Source organism: Trichechus manatus, unplaced genomic scaffold (assembly GCF_000243295.1).
Source record: "Trichechus manatus latirostris isolate Lorelei unplaced genomic scaffold, TriManLat1.0 scaffold00002, whole genome shotgun sequence".
In the NCBI taxonomy this organism is placed as follows: Eukaryota; Metazoa; Chordata; class Mammalia; order Sirenia; family Trichechidae; genus Trichechus; species Trichechus manatus.
In genome coordinates, this window is record NW_004443938.1 from 18,450,960 (window position 1) to 18,475,807 (window position 24,848).

General features: G+C 39.1%; 1 protein-coding gene across 1 annotated transcript in view; it reads left to right on the plus strand.

Moving 5' to 3' along the window:
* Window positions 1-24,848, plus strand: part of RGS17 (regulator of G protein signaling 17) — a 41,359-nt gene that overhangs the window by 11,777 nt on the left and 4,734 nt on the right. Inside the window, exons 2-3 of the mRNA XM_004368816.3 lie at window positions 12,356-12,445; window positions 14,887-15,121. Coding sequence (XP_004368873.1) covers window positions 12,356-12,445; window positions 14,887-15,121 — 325 coding nt within the window. The remainder of the gene's footprint in view (window positions 1-12,355; window positions 12,446-14,886; window positions 15,122-24,848) is intronic.

Sequence of the window (24,848 nt, forward strand, 5' to 3'; positions counted from 1 at the left end):
GTTGTTAACCAATGTCATAAAATGATATGTGTACTACTGTTTAATGAGAAACTATTTGTTCTGTAAACCTTCACCTGAAGTACAATTTAAAAAAAAAGAAAAAATTTTATTGTGTTTTTGGAGAAAATTTACATAGCAAATTAGGTTCTCTTTAATAATATCTATACGTATTATTCAGTGACATTGGTTACACTTTCCACAGTGTGTCAACATTCTCATTATATCCATTCTGGTTGTTCTGTTTCCATTAATCTAGCTTCCTTGTCACCCCTTACCTTCTCATCTTTGGTCTAGGGTAAATGTTGACCGTTAAGTCTCATTTAGATGATTGTTTAGAGGACCACAGCACTCACACGTGATATTTATTTTATGACCCTCTGTCTTTTGCCTGATAGGTGACCACCAGGAGTGGTTTGAGTTCCAAGTTTAAAGGGTATCCCAGGGTGATAGTCTTGAGGGTTCCTCTAGTTTCTACCAGTCTAGTAAGTCTGGCCTATTTTAGGAATTTGAATTTTGTTCTACATTTTTCTCCCATTCTTTCCAGGATCATCTGTTGTGTCCCTGGTTGGAATGGTCGGTAGTAGTAGCTAAGCACCATCTAGTTCTTCTGGTCTTAAGGTAGGTGAGGCCATAGGTTCACGTACCATATTTTTACACAAATAACGCACACCTTCTACATTTGTTTGCCAATCATACCCTCCCCCTGCGAGGTATTTTCGTTAAGCATATTATGCTAATTTTTTTACAGCAACATGTACAAAAAAAATTGGCATAGTGGTGCTTACAAAAATACCTCATGGAAGGAGGGCACCGTCGGCAAACAAACATATAGGAGTGTATTATTTTCGTAAAAATATGGTAGACTATTAGTCCTATAGACTAGTTTCTTCTCTGAGTCTTTGGTTTCCTTCTTTCTCTTTTGCTCCAGACACGTAGAGACCAATAGTTGTATCTTAAGTGGCCACTTTTAAGACCCCAGACGCTACTTACCAAACTAGGATATAAACATTATCTTTATGAGCTATGTTATGTCAATTGACCAAGTTGCTCTCTGAGACAATGGTCCTAAGTCCTCAAACCCAGTAACCCAATCCCATGAGGTTATATCTAGGAAGTATCCATAACTGTGCCCCTATGTGCTTTATTTTATGGATGAATGCATATGCAGCACACACAAACACGTATGTACATTTGCCTACAGAAACACCTATACATGCATACCTGTATATTCATACGTGCTTACCTATGCATATATAAGTGTACATGTCTACCTATGTAACCACCTAACAACAACAACCACATACGTATTTTTTGGTTGTTATTACAGTTGTTGCAAAATTGTATATGTTGTGGCTTTTACCAAAATTGTCCCTTATTCTCAAGTACTTCTTAGTGTCATCTTTTACTTTGGTAAGTTGTGCTGACTTCACCCTTATTCAGTATTGCCTTGCTGTTGTTGTTAGGTGCCATCGAGTCAATTCCAACAAATAGCGATGCTACGTACAATAAAACGAGACACTGCTGGGTCCTGCACCATTCTCACAATCGCTGTTATGCTTGAGCCCATTGTTGCAGCCATTGTTGTGAATCCCTCTCGTTGAGGGACTTCCTCTTTTTCGCTTACCCTCTACCAAGCATGATGTGAACAGGTATACATACAGAAAGCAACATCCTTTGGTGGTTAACTCTTCGTTTTTGTCCCTCTTATTAACGTTCTTCATTATTTCCTTTGGGCCTGGCCTATTTTCTCTCCGGGTCTAGGTGTGGTAGACCTATTACAAGCTATCTACCATCTTGGGGCAGCATTCAAGAATTACTTGTCCTCTCTTTGTGAGAGAAAACAATAAAACATATTTTTTGTGAATATGAAATTGATTGCATGATAATTCTGCTTAATTATGTATGTTATAAATATTATAATTTCAAATGCTATAAAATTCGTATCTTTGTTTCCGATTTCAATATACTACATATTAATATACATCTCATGTGTGGGAGTATCAGTTCCTAGGCAGAAAGATAGTTCTGGCTTTGCGACTTTTGTTTAAAGCAGCATTATTGTTCATTAGTTGCTGAATGAGTCAATCCTGAGTCATGGCAGTCCCATGTGTGCAGAATAGAACAGCTCCATAGAGTTTTCAAGGCTGTGACTTTTTAGAAGCAGATTGCCAGGCCTGTCTTCCAAGGCACCTTTGGGTGGGTTCCAACTGTCAACCTCTCAGCTAGTCGTTGAGCACTTAACCATTTGCACTACCCAGCATAAACTATTTAAAAATACAGAACCATTGTAGTTGACCAATTGCATAACTAATAGTGGAATAACATCTCTCTGTGCTTCATTCTAAACAGATCTAGTCTTACCAAATTTAAGATTACACACAAATTCTAATAACACATCTCCCTCATATAAAGCCCAATTTCAAGAGGCAGCGTGGGATAGGGAAAGAACAATGGCACTGGAATTAGACAGCCTGGGTGTCCCAATTTTATAACATATAAATGAAACCTTTAGTGAGTAACAGTCTTTCTAAGCCTCAGTTTCTTCATCAGTAAAATATGGTTAATAAAATATATGAATCACTTAATCACTGTGTTCAGTGCATGCTAGGGATCCCCTGAATAATCCTTTACTGATAAGCATTATATCTGACCCCCTTGCAAGTCTCGAATGGAATTTTCCAGACTTTGTAGGATTCGACAACTGTGGTGGTGGTGGTGGGTGTTAGATAGGTTCAAACTGTGGGCCTTTCGGTTAGCAGCCAAGCACTTAACCTTTGTGCCACCAGGGCTCTTTACGACCACTGTCTGCTCGGCAATATTCCATTTCCATGTTGTCAGTTAACCTACAGTACCTGTCTGCATTCTGTATCACTGTGCCCTTTCTCTCCCACTCCCACATCAGCCAGCACAGGCATAAACCAGAGAACTCCTGAAGCATGTACCACATAGTCATAGGATTCCCAGAGAGTTGTAGGATCAGTATATACAGGGGTTAGTTCTCCCTGTAGATCAGGATTATTGACTTCAGTCACATCCATATACAAAGTATCTGAAAAATACTGGGGATGGACGGACGGATGGGCAGACAGGTGGGTGGACGGATAGATAGGTGGGTGGATGGATTGATGTATGGATAAATGAACCGCCAGCTCTCAGATATATTTCTGACTACCAACTGCTAGAATTCTAATCTTCTCATTCTGCTTTTTTATGATAGGGACACAAATTAACCAAAACCAGAAACTTGAGCTCCAACTTAATTGATGCATTTAAAGACTCTGATGGTTACATGCCATTTTAATAATAGTGTCCACTAACTAAATACAGGTTTGCCTTTTCACATCCAAGATATTTCTTTTCCACAAAAGCATCCACTTGCTTAATTATGACTTACAGAGAAAATGACAGTGGTTCAAGGAAGAGCTTAAAATAGGATTTCAATAAACCTGAGAACTGAAGTAGAGGATTCTGAGGATTAGCATGTATTATGTAGATAAAGTTCATGTAAATATTCACTACTGTAATTCTCTTTAAGGGGGAAAAAACTGTTTATGCCAAATAAGAAGCTTAGTTTGCTTAATGAAATGTAAGCTTAAAGACTGGATCCAGATTTTAACCGTGTAGTTACTTATTAAATGCATTTGACATTCTAAATCGAATTAAGGTGTTGATGAACCTAAAATTCATGCCTTAGAGTTTGAAATAAAAATTTAGTACAAATAAAAACAGGAAATTTTTGAAATCCATCTTTTTAAACAGAAGCATATATAGAGAGAAATTGATAGCAAAGAGAAGGTATCAAAGTGAGAAGCTTTATCTTCAGTCTTCATGTGTCAGAACAAGAAATTGATGAGAACATACAAACCAAACTGCAACTGAAATAATTTGGAAAAACCACTATCACAATGGCTCTTGTAAAACATTTTTTTAAATAAAAATAACTTCCTGTTTATTTTATAGTTAAAACCCTTTTCTAGTTAATTTTTTCTAGGATTGTATTACCAAAATTCCACATTATCCCAGCAAGACATATTAGAGTACAAAACTACTTATTATTGAAAAGAATAATTGCAATGTTAATAGGATTATGCCTGCCTTTTTTTAAGACCAAAATATTCCTAAATCAAATGACTTTGAGCCAGGGAATAGTCAGAACATTTTCTAAATATCAGAAGGATAAATGGATGCAATTATGTACACCTCCCAAGATTAAATTTATCCTCTTCAAGTCTGATTATTACATTCACAGGAAAACTGAATGATTCTTCAAATTCCTTAGAAAGCTATAATTATCAAAACTCCATACATGTAGGACTGTTTATTGTTTTTTCCAAATAAAGGTAATTAATCCCCAAAGCTTTTTCAGTTTTCTTTTATTCTGCTTTGATTAAAAGATTATATTTTTAAAAAGGTAACACAGCCATCTAGTGGATAGATATTTAATAGCTTGCGGAAATAAAAGCTTAAGCCAAATGAAACACTTGTTTTACGACATATGATTTTTTAAAAAAGTTGCTGTCGAGCTGATTCTGACTCACGGCGTCCCCCTGTGTGTCAGAGTAGAACTATGCTCCGTAGGGTTTTCAATGGATGTGCTCTTTTGGAACTAGGTCACCAAGCCTTTCTTCCAAGGAGCCTCTGGATGAATTCAAACCTCCAACCTTTGGATGAACAGCCGAGGACTTACCCGTGTGGCCCATCCAGGGACTCCATGACATATTATACGTGATTATAAAATGTAGGGGGAGTCTTTATAAGGGAGCAGTGTTTGTTGTTGTTTTTTAGGCATTTCTGGATACACATTTCTAGCCACCATTCCCATCCCCACCCAAAAACAAACTGTATTATAAAAATGTAGAAATGAGAGAGATGAGATTCAAGCCGTAGATTGGATCGTAACTGAGTTATATGTGTATTTAATTTTGGTTGCTACATGGTTACTGCCCCACCTTCTGGTGCCTCTTTGTCCTCATTTCTAAGCAACGCATGTTGTATTCTCTCCTCGTTTCCTCATCTCTTCTCCCCAGGTTATCTTTGCTGATGGGAGGAAGGTGTACTTCCCAGGTAGGCCCTTCCCAGTCACCACACCTTGCTCCGGGTCATGAACTGCATGACCTCTTCTCTTCCTCCTTCGGGCTTTGCTTTCAAAACCTCTGTAACAACTCCTTTCTGATAATGTCAACTTCCAGGGAACTAAGAAGAAGTTACTCCTCACCAATATCTATTGTATACTCGGTCGGCTGACAACAGCTACTATCCATAGCAGTGGGGTAATGCCTACAGAGGGGGCATTTCTACTCCATGCATTTGTTTGTGATGGGAGGTCTACCTATTCCAATCAAGTTTTGTAAATAATAACAAGGTAAAATACCACAATGAACTCTTTTCTACAGAGAGGTAGCACTGCATGGCCAAAACAAACACGAGACAAGAAGGCCAAGACATGAGTCCCAGTCCTAGCCCCGATATGTCTTAGTTGCAGGAGTGGTGTAAGTCAGCGTTGGTGATTGTTTCCTCATAAATCAAATGGGAATGACTAATAACAAATCCCCTGCTAACCTTACAGGACTGTTGTGAGGAAGAAGTAGTCAGGTAATTTAGGAGGAAGTGTTTTATAATAATGGGAAAATGGAGGACTCTGTTTCCTCAAAATGAAATACAAAGCTTTTGGTAACCTTGGAATTGTCAACTAATATGCAACCAATCTGCCCTTACATTTAAGTAAGCATTTGTAAGAATGTGCCTTTCTGTCGCAAGTTTTATTCTTTGCTGTATTCTTGTGAAATAGGTCACTCCCATTATATCCCCATTCTGCATGGCAAACTAATGCATGGAAAGGCCAAATCAATCGCCAAAATCATCTTCAAGGAGGTATATTCTGGATTTGGAGTCCGCCTGATGGTTTTCTTGGCCCGTAACATAACACACACCACACTGCCTATTCTAATCTCCTGCTCCTACCTAAAACATCTGATCTGTCCATTCTGTGCCACATTTATGTCACGCCTTTTTACAACTTCCGGCTTCAACACATTTTTTTTTTCCCCTCTGCTTGGAATTCCCTCTGTCCAGGTCTCCGCCTGGCAAACACCTGCTCATTTTTCAGCCTGGTTTAATCATTACCTCCTCTGTAAAGCCTTTCTCGATTCTCTTGAGCAAAACTATAGACATTGTACCTGCATCTAAAACACACCATATGCATACATCTATTTTAATTCTTATCACAATGCCATGTGATGTTGATTTACCTGTCTGAGCCTGTCAACAGCAGAGCCTTTGTCTTATTCATCTTGCATTTCCAACCCAGGCAACGTTGTATAAACCAAGTGTTCAATACATGTTTGTAAATTGTCGTTGACTCCTGGATAAAGCTGTAGTATTTTACTATGATATTTGAATGACGATAATGAAGCATTTGAAGAATAACCTACTAATTTTTTTTCAGAACTAAAGGATGTTGGTTTCATTTTTGCACTGGGAAATTTGAGGTAGAAGCTGTTGAATAAAAAGAAAAGGTTGACATCACAGTGTGAGAATATTAAAATATTGAATGGTATGTCTTTACCAATGGCAGTGGTTCTTTCTTGGAGCCTGGATGTCATAGTGGATTAAATTGAAGCATCTTACTGATTTCTAAGTTGTGTTTTATGTAAATTTTGTAGTTTTGTGATCAGCCTCTATCCCAGAGTTACTATTGCTCCTAGAAAGTTTTCATCTTATTTACAATGGTTTCAAGGGTTCTCCCTAAGAACCAGTTGTTTTTCTTACAAAAGTAGGTTATTTTCCAAAACAGGCCTCGCACATACCCATGATAAGTCATTAGGTAAACTATAAAACTAAACAAACCATTGCCATTGAGTCAATTCCAACTCATAGTGACCCTATAGAATAGAGCAGAACTGCCCATAAAGTTTCCAAGGCTGTAAATCTTTACGGAAGCAAACTGTCACATCTACCATGGTTCAGCTGGTGGATTTGAACTGCCAACCTTTCAGTTAGCAGCCAAGCGTTTAACCACTGCACCACCAGGGCTCCCTGGTAAACTCTATAGTTGGCAACAAACAATGGTCTCCCCACCCCATTACCCAACCCCCCCCGTAAACAAATAAAAAATCCACCCCACACAAAGAGGGTATATTTCCTTATTCTCTAACATGTACCAAGTGTACTTCTCTTCCCAGCATCACCATTCTAGAAAAATCTCTAATGAGATTTTTAAATGTTTATTTTATTATACTCAGCCTAGGTTATTGGTATTTTCTTCCATAAAATATTTTAAGCTTTGATCAGAACTCCTGCAGTGAGCATTGTACGTGGATTCTGTTCTCTATCTGGCTGTAGTTGTTGAAAAAGTAGAAATATTAGTTGAAAATGTTACAAACAAGGTAAAAGTAAAAAGCCCACGTCTCCATGCAATCTCTCATGTCTGGTAGGTTTGGTGTTTTCCTTTTAGAGCTTTTCTCAATCACATATAACATGTATATGTTGATCTAGAGAAAATATTTTCAATGGTTTATTACCTTGAGGACAAAAACAAACAAAAACCAATGTTCTTAGAACAAGACCAAGTGTAACTGCAGCAGACATCAGTCATTCCCAAGACAAGATGACAATCTAGTCTCAGCCCTCCTCGTCTTTTTCCTTCATTTCTCTTCTTCTTACAATGACACTATCAGTGGTTATTGATCATTGAAACCATAATGGAAACCCGGAAACCAATTTTTTAAGAACAGAACCAAAGGACGATTGGTTAAAAGGGCACTTGCCAATTGCTAAAGCTTACTTTCTTTCTACAGAACAAGGCTGTGTCCAACAGTAGATCAAGAAATGGAACAAACTGTGAACAGTTAAGCACTTACTGAATGTCTAGTATAAGTAGTTGTAGTAAAAGGGGTGTCCATATTTTACCATCTGTAGAAATGAAAGATGTAAACATAACCCAATATTTCATAATGATCACTTTAATATGGTAGCATTTGGGATGTTTGTAAATATTACAGAAATTGATATAAGAGCCAAGATTCATGCTCAGAAACTTGTGAATCATGCATGTGGATTCCAGATTTGTTGCTTCTACAGTGAAGGCACAATGGAGAACAAATTTTTCAGAGATACTGCATAAAATGAGGTATACCGGTATTTTGTGTGGTGTACTCTGTGGGACACTGTGTGGAAATATAACATAAGACCTCTTAAGGAGTTTATTATTTAATCGGGGAAAGAACTTTTTTTCAAGTCTTTTTCTAGTGCTTTGATGTGTGTGTGTATGTATCACATACAAGCTTGATAGAGCATATGTGTGTCACATACAAGCTTGGCAGAGCTTGGCAGTATAAGTATTAACTTCCTACTTAAATAAAATCTTCAAGAATTTCAAAAAAATGCATATTTTATACATTTGGCATCAATTTTTCCTAGGAAATTTTACAGAATATTGTCAATAGTGGTTTCCCCACTTTTCTATTACTGGAAATACATCAAATTTCAGAGAAGCATTCTTACGCAGATACTTTGAGAAATTAACAGATCACCTCTAAAACACATATATGACCTGAGTGTATAGCAACATAGAAGGCTGAGATTTCCTATTGTTGTGTGCTGTTGAGTCGATTGTGATTCGTATCAACACATTAGGACAGAGTAAAACTGCCCCATAGGGTTTCCAGGCTGTAATCTTTACAGGAGCAGAATGCCAGGTCTTTTCTCCCATGGAGCCTCTGGTGGGTTCAAACCACTCACGTTTTGGTTACCAGCCATGCACTTAATCATTTCACCACCAGGTTTCCTAGGCTACCTCAAGCTGCAAACCAGGGCTTCGAATCAGTTCTTTCCAGTTCAACCCCTGCTGAGAATTTGCATTTCCACCCCAGATATACTGAATCAGAATTGACATTTTAACGAGATCCCCAGGTGATTCTTATGTATACACCTACATTTTAACAAAGATACCTAGGTGATTCTTATGTGTACATTCTTATGCTATATTGATTCAGTACATCTGGAGTGGAAGTGCAAATTCTAAGCAGGGGATCAAACCGGTTCATTCCCTGCTATAAACACAATCACAGAACCCACATGCAGAGACCTAAAAAGTTTTGCTGCTCTCCATGAATCCCCCTCACTCTCTACCATCAAGAAAAGTGATCCAACCGAATGCAGAAATTCTCGAACAATATCATTAATACCACACGCAAGTAAAAGTTTGCTGAAGGTCATTCAAAAGCGGCTGCAGCAGTATATCGACAGGGAACTGCCAGAAATTCAAGCCAGATTCAGAAGAGTACATGGAACCAAGGATATCATTGCTGATGTCAGATGGATCCTGGCTAAAAACAGAGAATACCAGAAAGATGTTTACCTGTTTTTTACTGACTATGCAAGGACATTCAACTGTGTGGATCATAGCAAATTATAGATAACATTGCAAAGAATAGGAATTCCAGAACACTTAATTGTGCTCATGAGGAACCTGTACATGGATCAAGAGGCAGTTGTTCAAACAGAACAAGGGGATACTGCATGGTTTAAAGTCAGGAAAGGTGTGTGTCTGGGTTGTATCCTTTCACCATACCTATTCAACCTATATGCTGAGCAAATAATCCGAGAAGCTGGACTCTATGAAGAAGAACGAGGTATCAAGATTGGAGGAAGACTCATTAACAACCTGTGTTATGCAATAACACAACCTTGCTTGCTGAAAGTGAAGGGGACTTGAAGCACTTACTGATGAAGATCAAAGACCACAGCCTTCAGTATGGATTACACCTCAACATAAAGAAAACAAAAATCCTCACAACTGGACCGATAAGCAACATCATGATAAACGGAGAAAAGATTGAAGTTGTCAAGGATTTCATTTTACTTGGATCCACAATCAACACCCACGGAAGCAGCAGTCAAGAAATCAAAAGATGCATTACATTGGGCAAATCTGCTGTAAAATATCTCTTTACAAAGTGTTGAAAAGCAAAGATGTCACCTTGAAGACTAAGGTGCTCCTGACCCAGGCCATGGTGTTTTCAGTCACCTCATATGCATGCAAAAGCTGGACAATGAATACGGAAGACCAAAGAAGAACTGATGCCTTTGAATTGTAGTGTTAGAGAAGAACATTGAATATACAATGGACTGCAAGAAGAACGAACAAATCCATCTTGGAAGAAGTACGACCAGAATGCTTCTTAGAAGCAAAGATAGTGAGACTATGTCTCACACACTTTGTACATGTTATCAGGAGGGACAGTCCCTGGAGGAGAACATCATGCTTGGTAAAGTAGAGGGTTAGCAAAAAAGAGGAAGACCTTCAATGAGATGAACTGACACAGTGGCTGCAACAATGGGCTCAAGCATAACGATTGTGAGGATGGCTCAGGACCGGGCAGTGTTTCGTTCTGTTGTACATAGGATTGCTATGAGTCAGAACCAACTTGACAGCACCTAACAACAACAACTCTACCATCACTACTACACTGAAGGCAATCACTTGGAATGGCTGCCTCCCTCCCTTGTAGGGCATGAGCCAAGCACTAGCTAGTTTGCTGGGTATTTGGGTAATGATTAGCTATAGTTTCTATTTCCCAGAATTCTTTGGGTTATACCACTTTTGTGAGCAGTTTATCCTTTAATCTCCATGGATATGCACCAAGAAACCTGTCACTATCCCTAGAAATGCTTAGAGGGGAACTCAGTTTATTTCACTATTAAATTATGGTTTTCTTAGATGTGTCCTTTTTCTGATTAAACAATCCTTTCCGATTCTTGTTTGGTTCTCTTTTCTCCAGTTAGTCCACTTTCTCAAGTAAATTTTTCACTTGTACCACTTTCAGTTGTATGTTGGTGTGTTCTTCAGGCCCCCTCTTCCTTAAACTCTTTTCTGTATTCTCTCCATCCTCACCCTTCCACCTCAGAATGTAAGAAAGAGTTAATGAGACATTGTCTAGTCTTCTCTTACCAAACTTTCCAGATTAAGAATAACTACTTATTGGAAGCCTTCCCCCCTAAGCTCCTTCTCTCTAACACAACCATGTCAGTGACCCTTTTCTGCATTCACATAAAAAGTTTATTTCCTCAGTGCCTATCAGAGTGCTTGGTTCAGAGTAGGCACTCAATAAAAATAGGGTTGTCTGACAGAATTGGATGCAAACTTCAACCATACTGCATATTTGGTGTTAAACTTTGGGCCAGCATACCAGGAAGCCCTGTACCTCACTTTGCTTACCTATAAAATGAGGGTAATAAAATTGAAGGTAAAGAAAAATGCCTGGCACTTAATAGTGCCGGGCACTTAGCAGGCACTAGAAAATGATAGTTTCCATTGCCTCTTATTGAATAAATAAGTGAATGATTGGACAAAGAACAAATGAAAGAGATGTTATCTGAACTTCTCTTTGCTCCCTAACAGACTCTCCTGAAGCTCCTAGACAGAGGTATCAGTTTGTTAACTCAGTCCATTGAGCCATCTTCACCACCCTGCTTCTTAGTATTTCCTCGTAACCTCTCCCATTATTTTCAGCCTACACCTAGAAGCTTGATCGTTCCACCTTAAGGAACTGGTCAGCTACAGTTTATTCGAATCTGGCAATTCTTATTCTTGTTCTGGGTTACTAAAGCCCATGAGTTTACCCTACCTCCACTAATCCTGTAGAATTTCCAAACCTCTGTTCCAAAGAGTTCCCCCCAGGCTCCTCCCATCCAATGCTCTGGTCTTCAAACCCTCAGAGTTCCTGGCCTGTTCTTCTCAAGAACTTGTCAAATAAGAATATAGAAAACTTGGGGATTGATTGAATGGGGTGAAAGGGCATGTCAAATATAAACCCAGTAGTTTGACGGTAAGTGGATGGAGGAATGATGGTAAAGATGGCAGAAAACCTAGTTTGCAGGGAAGGATGATGTAAATCTAGCAACTCTGCATTTGATTCTGATACATTTTATCTTCTTAGCTATCAATAGTGAGAAAAATAAATGGAAAATAAACTATGAATAGAACTAATCAAAAGTCAGAATGACTTCCATTTAAAGAGTAACATAATGATACATATCAAATATTAAAGCACATAATCATGTAAGTATCAGCAATTTTTACTAATTAAAATTATGTAAGAATGGAGTCAGAATGGATAATGATATCCTTCATTTTTTGAGATTTGAATTATTAAATAATTGTTCTCTTTCCTTTAGCTGACATGGGCTTACCCAGTATTTAAAAATCATATTGCTCTTTTTGTACTCCAAATATTTTCACTGATTTTAAAATCAAATTCTTCTGCAAAATATTTCTCCTGCAAAATTTATTATTTTCTTTGAAAAAAAAATTTAACTTTCTCTAGACATAATAAAGTATTATACTATATTACAGCCTCACCGTAAGAAATGAAGAAAGAGGAGATACTGCAGGAAGACCAGCACATACCACAAAAATGGAGAGTATCCAGGTCATAGAGGAATGGTAAGTGTGAGATCCACATTATGCTATTTATATGCTACTAATATGCTATTTGCATGCTATTTACATCAGCTGAGCGCTTAAGTATCATCTGTTGCTTCTTAATACCCCTAAAAATGAAATGAGTCTTGTGAAATGAATGCAGACTCAATCTGGCAGATCTTATTTTGTGATTGTAGTGACTCACATAAGCAGGCACATCCTGGTAACTTTGATTACTTGGTTTCTCCATTGTAAAATTTCTGATTTCCCGTTTATAATTTCTAAGCATCCTGTACAGAGATATGCTGAAACTATGCAAATGTCCTGCTCCTCATCATACTTTCAGCCTCTAGTTTCAGCATCCTGCTTGAAACAGTTATTACAAAGGCAGTGGCTAATAGTGATTTTTCTAATTCCATCATCCTTTCTGCATCTATTAACATTCTAGCCTAACAAAGAGTTTTCCTCTATCCCCCAGTTAGTTATTTAAAGAAAAATTTAATAGTATGGGCTCATGGATTCGTCTGTGATTCTTCTATGGATTATAATCCGTTATCATTACTTTTTCATTCTCAAATTGTCCCCAGTTTGGCCAATGGGAGCCATTTTCACATGCCTTGTCATTCCTTGAGCATGTCCTTGCTTTCTGGCACAAGAAGATATTCTAGAATCATCTTGTACTTTCCAAAGCGCAGCCCTGTAATCATTCATTTCTTCAAGAATAGTTGGTTCCTTTTAGTGGAGAATAGTATTTAGAAACCAAGATCTGTGGGCTAGTATACTCATTGCTACTGTGGGTTCATTGCTTCTAGGCCCTCTCAATGTGCAGAGATAGGAAATACAAACACAGACATCTATTTCTGTAGCCATCAACCCATCACTATTAAAAACCTGCGTTCATACTGATACCTCAATTGCAGTCCAAACCACGGGGTTCGTGGTTGTCTCACCTTTTCCATATTGGTAGGTCTCTCTTCGAACAGTGAGAAACCTGGCTGTCATAATCCACAATACATTTACTAATTGCTCAAGCCTAGAATACACATTAAGTAGTTTCAAAATGTTGAATCCATATCATTATTCTAAACAAACTTACTAACTAGAGTTAAATACCTGTTTACAGTTCTCGTTCTCTTCTTCCTTAGCTTGAGGAAAAATAGGTCAGAGGGGTAACATCCCCCTTCAATGTGTTCATGTTACTTATTTCAACTATAGTAGGTTTATTTATTTAGATATATTCAATTTGTGTTTTTTTCTCCATCCTTTTTGACTTTTATTTATTATAATTTTACTTGTGAGATACGCAGTGAAGCCTGTGAGAGCCAGAACCCTCTTTGTTTTTCTGGGTCTCACAAGTTTTCCACCTCTGACAGGGCGGAAAACTTTTCTATCACTTGTTTCGGTGGAAAATATTTGAGTGTTCCTTCTCTGACAGGTTTCTGCTTTACAGCTTTCGCAAGTCTTACTATGATATTTTTCCAAGTCAAAACAGCATAGAAAGGTATACTCAGAAATGATCCTTGACTTGCGTTTTAAGAATTTTTAATTTACTTTCATTGATTCATGTTGAGAAGTTAAATGCCAATATCATTAAAAAGACTGAAAGTCAACCTCAAGAAGATCAGTAAATATTCAGTGTCCTGTGGATTAGATGTTGTTTGATACCTATGTTTGTAGTGTCCTGATTTTAGTAGCCCTACCCATGTGAAATCATAGTTTTTAATGGCCGGAAAAACATCTTATTGACTAAAAATTATTTAGGAAACAGAGGGGTTATGTAACTTGCCAACAGCCACAGCTTGTTTTCAATTGAACACTACCCAGTGGACCTTATTTGGAGCTCTGGTGGCGCAGTGGCTAAGAGCTCGGCTGCTAACCAAAAGGTCGGCAGCTCGAATCCACCAGCCACTCCTTGGAAATCCTATGGGACAGTTCTACTCTGCCCTGTATGATCGCTGTGAGTCGGAATCGACTCAACGGCAACGGGTTTGGGTTTTTTGGTTTAGGTGGACCTTGTTTAGTTTACATTATCACGGAGAAACTTTACTTTAGCAGGGCCACCTAATTATTGCTTGAAAAGAAATAAATTAACACTTGATGCAAATGACGGATAAAAGGTTAGTATGCTACAGATCCCTCAAGTATTTGTAATTCTCGCAGGGGCAATCCCGTAACTTCAAAGTTGGCAATTATAATGGTGGCAGTGGCAGGTGAGAGGCAGGAGGATTCAGGCAGGGGCTTCTGATGGGAAGGAGGGCAGGGAGCTTTCTGGAATCACTTAAATCATTTTAAGTGGAAGCTCCAGTTAAGGCCAGATGTGTGCTCTGAGTCGGAATCGACTTGCCAGCGATGGGTTTGTGTGGTAAAATACTGACCACTAGAGGGCAGCAGTGCATAGCATTCTAGCACCTGGTCTTGCATTCAGCATTGCCTTTGATAATGGCCTCATTCTGTCTCTGCAGTCAAAACCCCACTGCAGATGAAGTCTTGTCCTGGTCTCAAAATTTTGACAAGTTGATGAAGACTCCAGCAGGAAGAAACCTTTTCAGAGAGTTCCTCCGAACAGAATACAGTGAAGAGAACCTACTTTTCTGGCTTGCCTGCGAAGACCTAAAGAAAGAGCAGAACAAAAAAGCGATTGAAGAAAAGGCCAGAATGATCTATGAAGATTACATTTCTATACTCTCACCAAAAGAGGTAAAAATCTGGAAAACATTCAGAGCTAGGATGACCAAAAACGGACTGGTGTCCAAACAGAGTAGTGCATGGGGGTGGATAGGTTCTAAGGCTTCTTGGGTAGACATTTCAGCATCCATTCTGAGAATCCGCCCCAATACTGGGGTAACAAGTGTTTGAAAGCTAAGTTTTCCCCACTCTGCTTGATCATTTATCGCTAGCTGAACTGTGTGGTAGCTCACTTGCTTTTCAGAACTAACAATCAGATGCCTGTTTAAGCACAGTTTGCTATGACTTGAAGTAAAGTGAAAAGGAATAATACACGTTAGGGCAGTATTTCTCCAAGTGGGATTCCCTAGATCATCTCTGTGAGAATCACCTGGAGCACTTGTTTAAAAAGCAAATTCCTCAGACCTTCCTAGGGCTTCTGAATTTTTGGAAACAGAGCCTAGGAATCTGCACTTTTAACAAGCTTTCCATATGCATAAACCAAATGAAACCCACAGCCATCGACTCAATTCCAACTCATAGCGACCCTACAGGACAGAGTAGAACTGCCCCATAGGGTTTCCAAGGCTGATCTTAACGCAGGCAGACTACCACATCTCTCTCCCGCAGAGTGGCTGGTGGGTTCAAACCACCGACCTTTTGGTTAGCAGCTGAGCTCTTCAACCACTGCACCACCAGGGTGCCTTCCATATGCATATAGTTTGAAAACGTCTGCTATAAGTGCTCAAAAAACAAAAAACCTGCATTTTTTTTTTTGCTACTTATGATTTGATTTTCCCAAAACTGAAGAATGTACCCTTAAGATCCATTAATATTCCTGAGGGAAGGATGGGGAATGGTAATTATTTTACTTATACTAGTTTTCCTGTTATTGAAAGTGCAAGCTTTGCCGAACATACCTACTCAATAACGAACATTTCCAGCCACCAAATAGCACTTTTCTGCTAACTTTTTTTTAGATTACTTTACTCCTGAGAAATATTGCAGGTACCAGAGTTGAAATCTTTTGGTGAGAGTGGTTAATAGCGTGACCGCGTCCCTGGAGTGCTGAGTGACAGAGCTCCTGATGGTCTTTAAAGCACTTGGAGAACTCAGAAGTTCCTAGAATGCCTTCACTCTCCCATGGCACTTTCTGCTGGTCTTCCCCGTGTGACCCGAACCACTGTGATTGTTACCTATACATTTAAATGTCCTGACCTGGTCCCCACTGCTTCCAGAGATCAGCCTCCACAGCCGTCTGTTGCAGACATGATGAAGTCCTCTCGAGCGAGGCTGTGGTAACTGGTGCCTTGTCCAGCACTTGATGTGGACCCATCCTTCCCTAGACTCCTTACCTTGAAATCTATAAAATGAGTGTCTACTTTATCCATTTCTAAGTTTGAAATGCTATATAAATGCTTCCACTTCTAATGAGGTATACATAAATAGGTCATCTGCAATCAGGAGGTGATGTAACTTCCATTTCTTGATACAGAGTATATTTCAGCATAGTAATTTGATCATTGTTTAGCAGAAAAAACAAATAAACCAAAAGTAGGCATTTGCAATTATAAAAGATAATGTTTAAAAAGCTATATTTAAGACAAGGTATAGATATATTTGGAGCCCTGGTGGCACAGCGATCAAGAGCTAGGCTGCTAACCAAAAGGTTGGCAGTTCGAATCCACCAGCCGCTCTTTGAAAACCCTATGGGGCAGTTCTACTCTGTTCTATAGGGTCACTGTGAGTCGGAATCGACTCAAAGGCACTGGTTTTGGTTTTGGTTTTGGGTATAGATATATTTACTCTAGAACTATGCTAATGGACTTGGCTCACAGACACAGTATGGCACGTGCTTTCCAGCTCCCCCCGAGTCCTTTCCGATATATTGTATCTCACTAACTTTTCTGTCACTTTCTAATCAGCTTTAATACATGATAGCTGTCTGATGATGCTGAGTTATCACTCTTCAAATTTTGTTTTCCGGCGTTGGCGAGAAAATATGGCACGTCAAAAAGGCCCTGGCTATACAGTAGAAAGAGCTGTTGTGGTTGTTGTTAGTTGCCATCAAATCAATCTGACTCATGGCGGCACCACATGTGGAGATTAGAACTGCTCCATGGGGTTTTCAAGGCTGTGACCTTTCGGAAGCAGATCACCAGGCCCCCTGGTGGGGCTCTGGGTGGATTTGAACTACCAACGTTTTGGCTACTAGTCCAAGGATGAACCATTTGTGCCACCCAGGGACTTCTTAGTAGTAAGAGCACTGGACTAATATTCAGATGCCCAGGGTTCTAGTCCTGGCTCTGCTAAAATCTAATTGTGTGGCCTTCACCTCTCTGGGCTTCAGTATTCAGTTCATTTGTTTACAAAAATAAAAATGGGCATAAAACCAAAAAAACCAAACCCACTGCCATCAAGTCAATTCCAACTCATAGTGACCCTATAGGCCAGAGTAGAACTGCCCCGTAGGGTTTCTAAGGAGCACCTGGTGGATTTGAACTGCTGACTTTTTGGTTAGCAGCCAAACTCTTAACCAGTATGCCACCAGGGTTTCTGTAAAAATGGGCATAGAGAAGATTGAACCACATCCAGAAGAACAGCTGTGAGGCGCATGTGCTCCCACTCAGTCCTCCTCCCCAAATGATGATGGCTAATCAGTCATGGCCCTCCTCAGTGCTGTACCCAGGTGTAACCTCGGAATCTCTTTAACCACAGTACTCACGGCAGTGACTACCAACCAATCAGACTTGGCATCTCTTTCCCATTTGGGGTGCTAGATAATCTGGCCTTTCTACCTCTGAAATTCTATAGCTGTTTCTACTTACTCAAAATATTTCAAAGCACATGCACATTTGAATTATTTATAAAATGGTAATAACTAAATAAAAATTGTCAGGGTTTTATTCTTGATCAGAACATCACTTTTTTTTTTTTTTTTTTTTACTAGACTTCCATTTTAGCTTAATTTGATTGATTGACCGTGTTCTTCTTTATTAAATGCAGGGAAAGTCTACATTTTCATTTATTATTTTATTGTTTTACTTTAAATGAAAGTTTATAATTCAAGTTAGTCTCTCATACAAAAATTTATACATACATTGTTATGTGACCCTAGTTGCTCTCCCTATTCTGTGACAGCACACTCCTCCTTTCCACCCCGGATTTCCCGTGTCCATTCAACCAGCTCCTGACCCTCTCTGCCTTCTCATCTCACCTCCGGACGGGAGCTGCCCATTTAGTCTCATGTATCTACTAGAGCTAAGAAGCACACTCTTCACAAATATCATTTTATGTCCCATAAAGTCTACATTTTTAAAAATTATTTATATATTCATAACTTTTCTCCTTAATGAAACCATTGAAGCCAATGTGCTGAAAATCACATTTTATTATGTAAAAGCATGTTTTATGCATTTTTAATAATTTCATCACAGTGTAATAAAATAAGAGATCTTTGCACTCAGGAGGTGATGTAATGTCCATTTCTTGGTACAGAGTACATTTCAAGGGAGGAAGGAGTCAAATTTTAAGTAAAAAACATGAGGAGGTAGCATTTCTTTCAAGAATAAATTTCCTTTTTATATGCTGTCTGCAAGGGGAAAACAAATGAAAGTAATAAAGAGAGATTTAAGACTAATAGATTCTGGTATCAGTTTATATTTATTAAGTATTAAAAAGACAAACCCAGCAGAATAAGGAAGTTTAATAAAAATTCTATTTAAAAGCTATTATCAATTATAAACAGCATTGAGCTATTGAAAGAAGAAATGACTGTAAATCTCAATTGAAGAAAACTATGTGTGTTCAGCTATCTACAAATCCCTTAAGTGATGGTCTTGTTACCAGGAGACTGTAACCTGGCCGTACCGTTACTATCTGTATGACAGGCACCAACTCACTTCTGTGCTCTGGAGTCTCAGCTTCCTCATTTTGTAGAATGATGGCAGGGAAAAAGCTCTAAAGCCCACTACATCTATTTTTCAGGTTCTGCCACATGTAGTTTCAATAGTAGTAGGAACTGTTTGCTTCTTCTGATTTCACCCTAAATTTCCAGTTGCCTTTTGGGGGAAAAAGTAATCAACATATTTAAACACACCAGAATTACCTAAAAATAATGCTGCTGTGATAGAGATGTGGATTCTGTGTGCGTGTGCATATATATGTGTCTTTAAGCAAAATTATGTGGATTTAGCATTTCCACTAACTTAAGTCACTTTTTCCAAACATAACTCATTTGCCTCTATTTTCCTAGATTCATTTTTTCATGCATACATGCACATTATCATTCAAAAAATATTTATTAAGTGTTTCCTACAAGCCAGGCATTGGACTAGATGCTGGGGATATGATGGTGAACAAGACACTGGCCTGTCCCTTACGGAGCTTAAATTTTAAAAGACAGACAAATTTGTTGAAAACAAGTAACTAGACACTGCGATAAACATCATGACGGGGCTGCAGGTAGAATGATGTAGTTTAGAATAGGAGTCGTCAGGTAAGGCTGCTCTGAGAAGGTGAAATTCAAGTTGATACAAAGACCAAAGACTTTAAGTTCGATCAAAAACGTGATTGTAACTATGCTCAATAATTACTACTATTACTTTACACTGGGCTTAAACTTTATTGTTTACAAAGCTCTCTTACACATATTATTACAATATGAGTCTCACAACAATTCTTTAGCAACTAGGACAGATGGCACCATTTTACAGCAGAGGAAACTGAGTCTCAAAGAGGTAAAATGACTTGTTCAAGGACAACAGAATTATATCTGATAGTGCTACAACATAAACCCTAGGTCTTCTGACTCAAAGTGTGGTGCTCTTCCATCTTCTCATCCTGATTTGTTATTCCATTGTTGAGTATTTTTGTAATGACACGATGTAGATTTCAATAACCCAACCTTAGGAATTCAGCCAGAGTAAGAAACAGCAACTACCCCACATGCCTGAGCCCTCATCCACACAGGAAGACAAGCTTTCCTGTCATTTGGAATCTACCAAGAATATGGTCACTACACTTTATCCTACCAACAACTTTTGCTCCAAGAAATAAATTTAAATTATTAGTCTTATTTGCAATGTATAATTATTCCCAGTAGAAATAATCAACACAAAATAATACAACGACTGAAAGTGTACATGTTGAAAATATATTAAAATTAATAGGAGAATCAGATATTCTTTAAAAAAAAACCAAATCCGTTGCCGTCGATTCTGACTCATAGCGACCCTGGATATTCTTTGGATCTATAAAATTTAACTTGAGAAAACCAACTTTACTTAAAATTAAAACCACAGGAAAAATCTCCAGTGGCAGACACTGTCATTGATAAAATTGGATATGGATCTATGTGGGGAAAAAATGCAATAAGAATTTTACTTGGAAAAGAATCCTAAATAAAGAAAATTCAGTAAAAATGAAAAGAGAAAGTGGGGAAAAATTAATTGTGATATAAAAAATATTGTCCAAGGAATTAAGTTAATTAATTTAAAGAAGGGTCCACTAAGGGGGTAAAAAAAATCTTTCAATGAAAATTCATCATTATCAGTATAATTCTGTCAAAAATGGCTACTATGTCAACATTTCCATTGCATTTTGACATCTAGAACAAAAAGGCAGGATCAAAACTTGGTTGTCTCCCTTTCAGCAGTATTCATCTATCTTAACATTTTTCTCCATTTGGTAAGATATCTAGTAAAATTTTTGTTGTTGTTGTTAGCTGAGGTGGAGTCCACTCTGACTCATGGTGACCCCATGAACAACAGAGGGAAATATTGCCCAGTCCTGCGCCATCTTCATATGCTCGAGTCCATTGTTGCAGCCACCGTGTATTTTGAGTGACTTCCAACCTAGGGGGCTCTTCTTCCAGCACAATATCAGACAATATTCTGTTGCAATCCATAGGATTTTCACTGGCTAATTTTTAGAAGTAGATCACCACGGTTTTCTTCCTAGTCTGTCTTAGTCTGGAAGCTCCACTGAAACCTATCCACCATGGATGACCCTGCTGGTATTTTAAATACTAGTGCTATAGGTCCCAGCATCATAACACACAAGCCACTACAATACAGCAAACTGACAGATGGGTGGTAGTTAGTAAAATTAACACAGTATATAGCTAAGTTTAACCCAAGTTTTCCCTAGCCACACTAGCAGTATTTCTCTGTCTTCATTCTCTCCACTTTACTTCCATACTCTTGTTGAACCTTTAGCCTGCATTTTATTTTCCTCCCCAAATAGTTTGTGGAGTTGCCAGGAGATATTTTCATTATGCTTGCAAACCACTTGGTTTTCTTTTTCCCTGGCTCCTACTCCCTGTGGGAATGAATGCTTTCAAGTCCATTGAGGCCTATCACAAAGTCCCTTATGCTTTTTTTTAAAGCTTCAGCTGCCACCTGTCAACACTGCCAGGGTTTCCATTACTCCTGGAATTGCCTGTTAAATACTGCCAAATGTGGGGATTCTGTCTTATGTTCTGTCCCGCAGTAATAGTTTTCTTTTTCAACTCTGTTATTGCTGCACCATGTCCATTTACCCACAAGTACGAGTCTATGGGACTGAGTAAGAGGAGAATTTCCACTACCTAAAGACAGCTCTTGTTTTGTGCTACACAACTGTCTCTTCCCTTAGGATGAGTTCTTTCCTGGAAACTCCTCAGCTCCTCATGTAATGGACCCCAGATAGATGGCCTTATAAGCCATCCAGATGTGCCTGAGTCCCAGGGTGATGGGGGCTCAGGCCCAAGCTGGGATCCACCCCCACTAATTTTGTCTTAGTTATCAAATATGGGTGAGACTTTAGGCATATTCCATCCTGGGGCAAAATTCCTCTTCATCTGTGAACCTGTGGAATCTAGAATACAAGTTATCTGTTTCCAAAGTACAGTGGTGGAACAGGCACAAGGTAGATTTCAATTATAAATGGGAGAAATTGGAGGGAAAGAAGGGATAACAGGCACTAAGCAAGTCCAAAACCCAGCAAAACAAATTACATTAGCTCTCAAGGATTGAAAATAATCCTCTCTTCTCTGAGACCATCTGGGCAATGGCCCTGCCCTCCAGAGTCTGGGTGTTGGCCACACCCTCTAGGTTCAGTGTGGAAGCCCCTCAGCCTTGGGCTTCAGCTCTACCTTCCAGGCCTTCTGGGATGGCAACTTGGCTCCCTTGGCTTTAGGCAGCCGCATTCTTCTAGTCCATCTGAGTGGCCTCGTCCTTCTGCCCCTTAGGCATGGCAGCCCCGCCCCCTCAGGTTTGGGTGGCAGCCCCATTTCCTCAGCACACCTTAACAATAGCTCCACACTCTGGAACTGAGTTGGTGAAAATCCAACTCTTTGACACTTAGGAGGCGTGGCCTCACCCTTTGAGATCCAATAGACCACAGCCCCACCCTTTGAAACCAAGAAGGCTGTGCTTCCCAATCTCCTTCCAACAGTTCTGCTGATCTCTGAGCTGCCCCAGGGATGGTCTTTTTCTTTTCTGGAAGGACAGTAGATGTAGCTCTTTGGCCTGTTTCATGCCTGTAGAAATCCAAGAGGCAGACAGTGTTTTTTCCTTTTGTTCTTTCTCTGTCCCCTTCAGTCCAACCTGATGGGTTTTCTGCTGTGGTAGTTGGTTAGATCCATCAGTCACAGGCTTAATCTCTTTAACAAAATGTTGTATAGCCACATCCATGGTGAACATTCCAGGACATGTGTCCCTAGTTTGTACAACGGAATTTTCCAAATCTTTAAGTTCTGTTTTCATTTTGCACAGTTCATTTTTAGGTCCATCTCTTTCCTCTCACATTTTACTAAGAGCAACAAGGAGAAACCATGTGGCCCCTTTAAGATCTTGCTTAGAAATTTCATCAGCCAGATATCCAAGTTCATTACTTACAAGTACCACCTTCCACCAAACATTTGAACATAATTCAGACAAGTTCTTTACCACTGTATGAAAAACATTGCCCTTCTTCCATTCTCCAATCACATGTTCATCATTTTCTTTTAAAGCTTCACCAGAAGCATATTCAAAATCCACATTTCTAGCAACATTCTGTTGCTGGCACCATATGTATTCTGTAAGATGATAGACTTCCTCTATAGCTCTCCTCATTTCCTTCTGAACCCTCATCAGAATTGCCTTTGAAGTCCATAATTCTACCAACAGTCTCTTCAAGGCAATCTAGGTTTTTACGATTGTTGTTGTTAGGTACACTCGAGTCACTTCCAACTGATAGTGACCCTATGTAAAACAGAGTGAAACACTGCCCAGTCCTGCACCATCCTCACAATCATTGCTATGTTTGAGCCCTTTGTTGTAGCCACTGCGTTAATCCACTCGTCATAGGTCTTCCTCTTTTTCAATGACCCAGTACCTTACCAAGCATGATGTCCTTCTTCAGGGACTGGTCCCTCCTGATAACATGTCCAAAGTATGTGAAACAAAGTCTCACCATCCTCGCTTCCAAGGAGAATTTTAGCTGTACTTATTCCAGCACAGACTTGTTTATTCTTCTGGCAGTCTATGGTATATTCAATATTCTTCACCAACACCATAATTCAAAGGCATCAATTCTTCTTCAGTCCTCCTGTCTTAGTCATCTAGTGCTGCTATAACAGAAATACGACAAGTGGATAGCTTCAGCAAAGAGAAATTTATTCTCTCACAGTCTAGTAGGCTACAAGTCCAAATTCAGGGCATCGGCTCCAGGAGAAGGCTTTCTCTCTCAGCTCTGGAGGAAGGTCCTGTCATCAGTCTTCCCTTGGTCTGGGAGCATCTCAGTGCAGGAACCTCAGGTCCAAAGGATGCACTCTGCTCCTGGCACTGTTTTCTTGATGGTATAAGGTTCCCGTGTCTCTCTGCTTGCTTCTCTCTTTTATATCTCAAAAGAGATTGGCTTAAGACACTATCTAATCTTGTAGACCTCATCAATATAACTCCTGCTAATCCATCTTATTACATCATAGTGATAGCATTTACAACACATAGGGAAATCACATCAAATGATAAAATGGTAGACAGTCATACAATACTGGGAATCATGACCTAGCCAAGTTGACAGATATTTTGGGGGGACACAATTCAATCCAAGACGCCTTCTTATTCATTGTCCATGTTTCACATACAAATGAGACGATTGAAAATATCATGGCTTGGATCAGGCACACCTTAATCATCAAAGTGATATCTTTGTTTTTCAATACTTTAAACAGGTCCTTTGTAGCAGATTTGCCCAATGCAATACATCATTTGATTTCTTGACTGCTGCTTCTATGGGCACTGGCTGTGGATCCAAGTAAAATGAAATCTTTGACAAATTCCGTCTTTTCTCATTTATCATGATGTTGCTTATTGGTCCAGTTGTGAGGATTTTTGTTTTATGTTGAGGTGTAAATCCATATGGAAAGCTGTAGTCTTTTTGATCTTCATCAGTAAGTGCTTCAAGCCCTCTTCACTTTCAGCAAGCAAGGGTGTGTCATCTGCATATCACAGGTTATTAATGAGTCTTCCTCCAATCCTGATGCCCCATTCTTCTTCATGTAGTCCAGCTACTCGGATTATTTGCTTAGCATGCACATTGAATAAGTATGGTGACAGGATACAACCATGACGCATACCTTTCCTGATTTTCAACCTCGCAGTGTTCCTTTGTTCTGTTCGAATGACTGCCTCTTGCTATATGTACAGGTTCCTCATGAGCACAATTAAGTGTTCTGGAATTCCCATTCTTCACAATGTTATCCATAATTTGTTATGATCCACACAGTCGAATG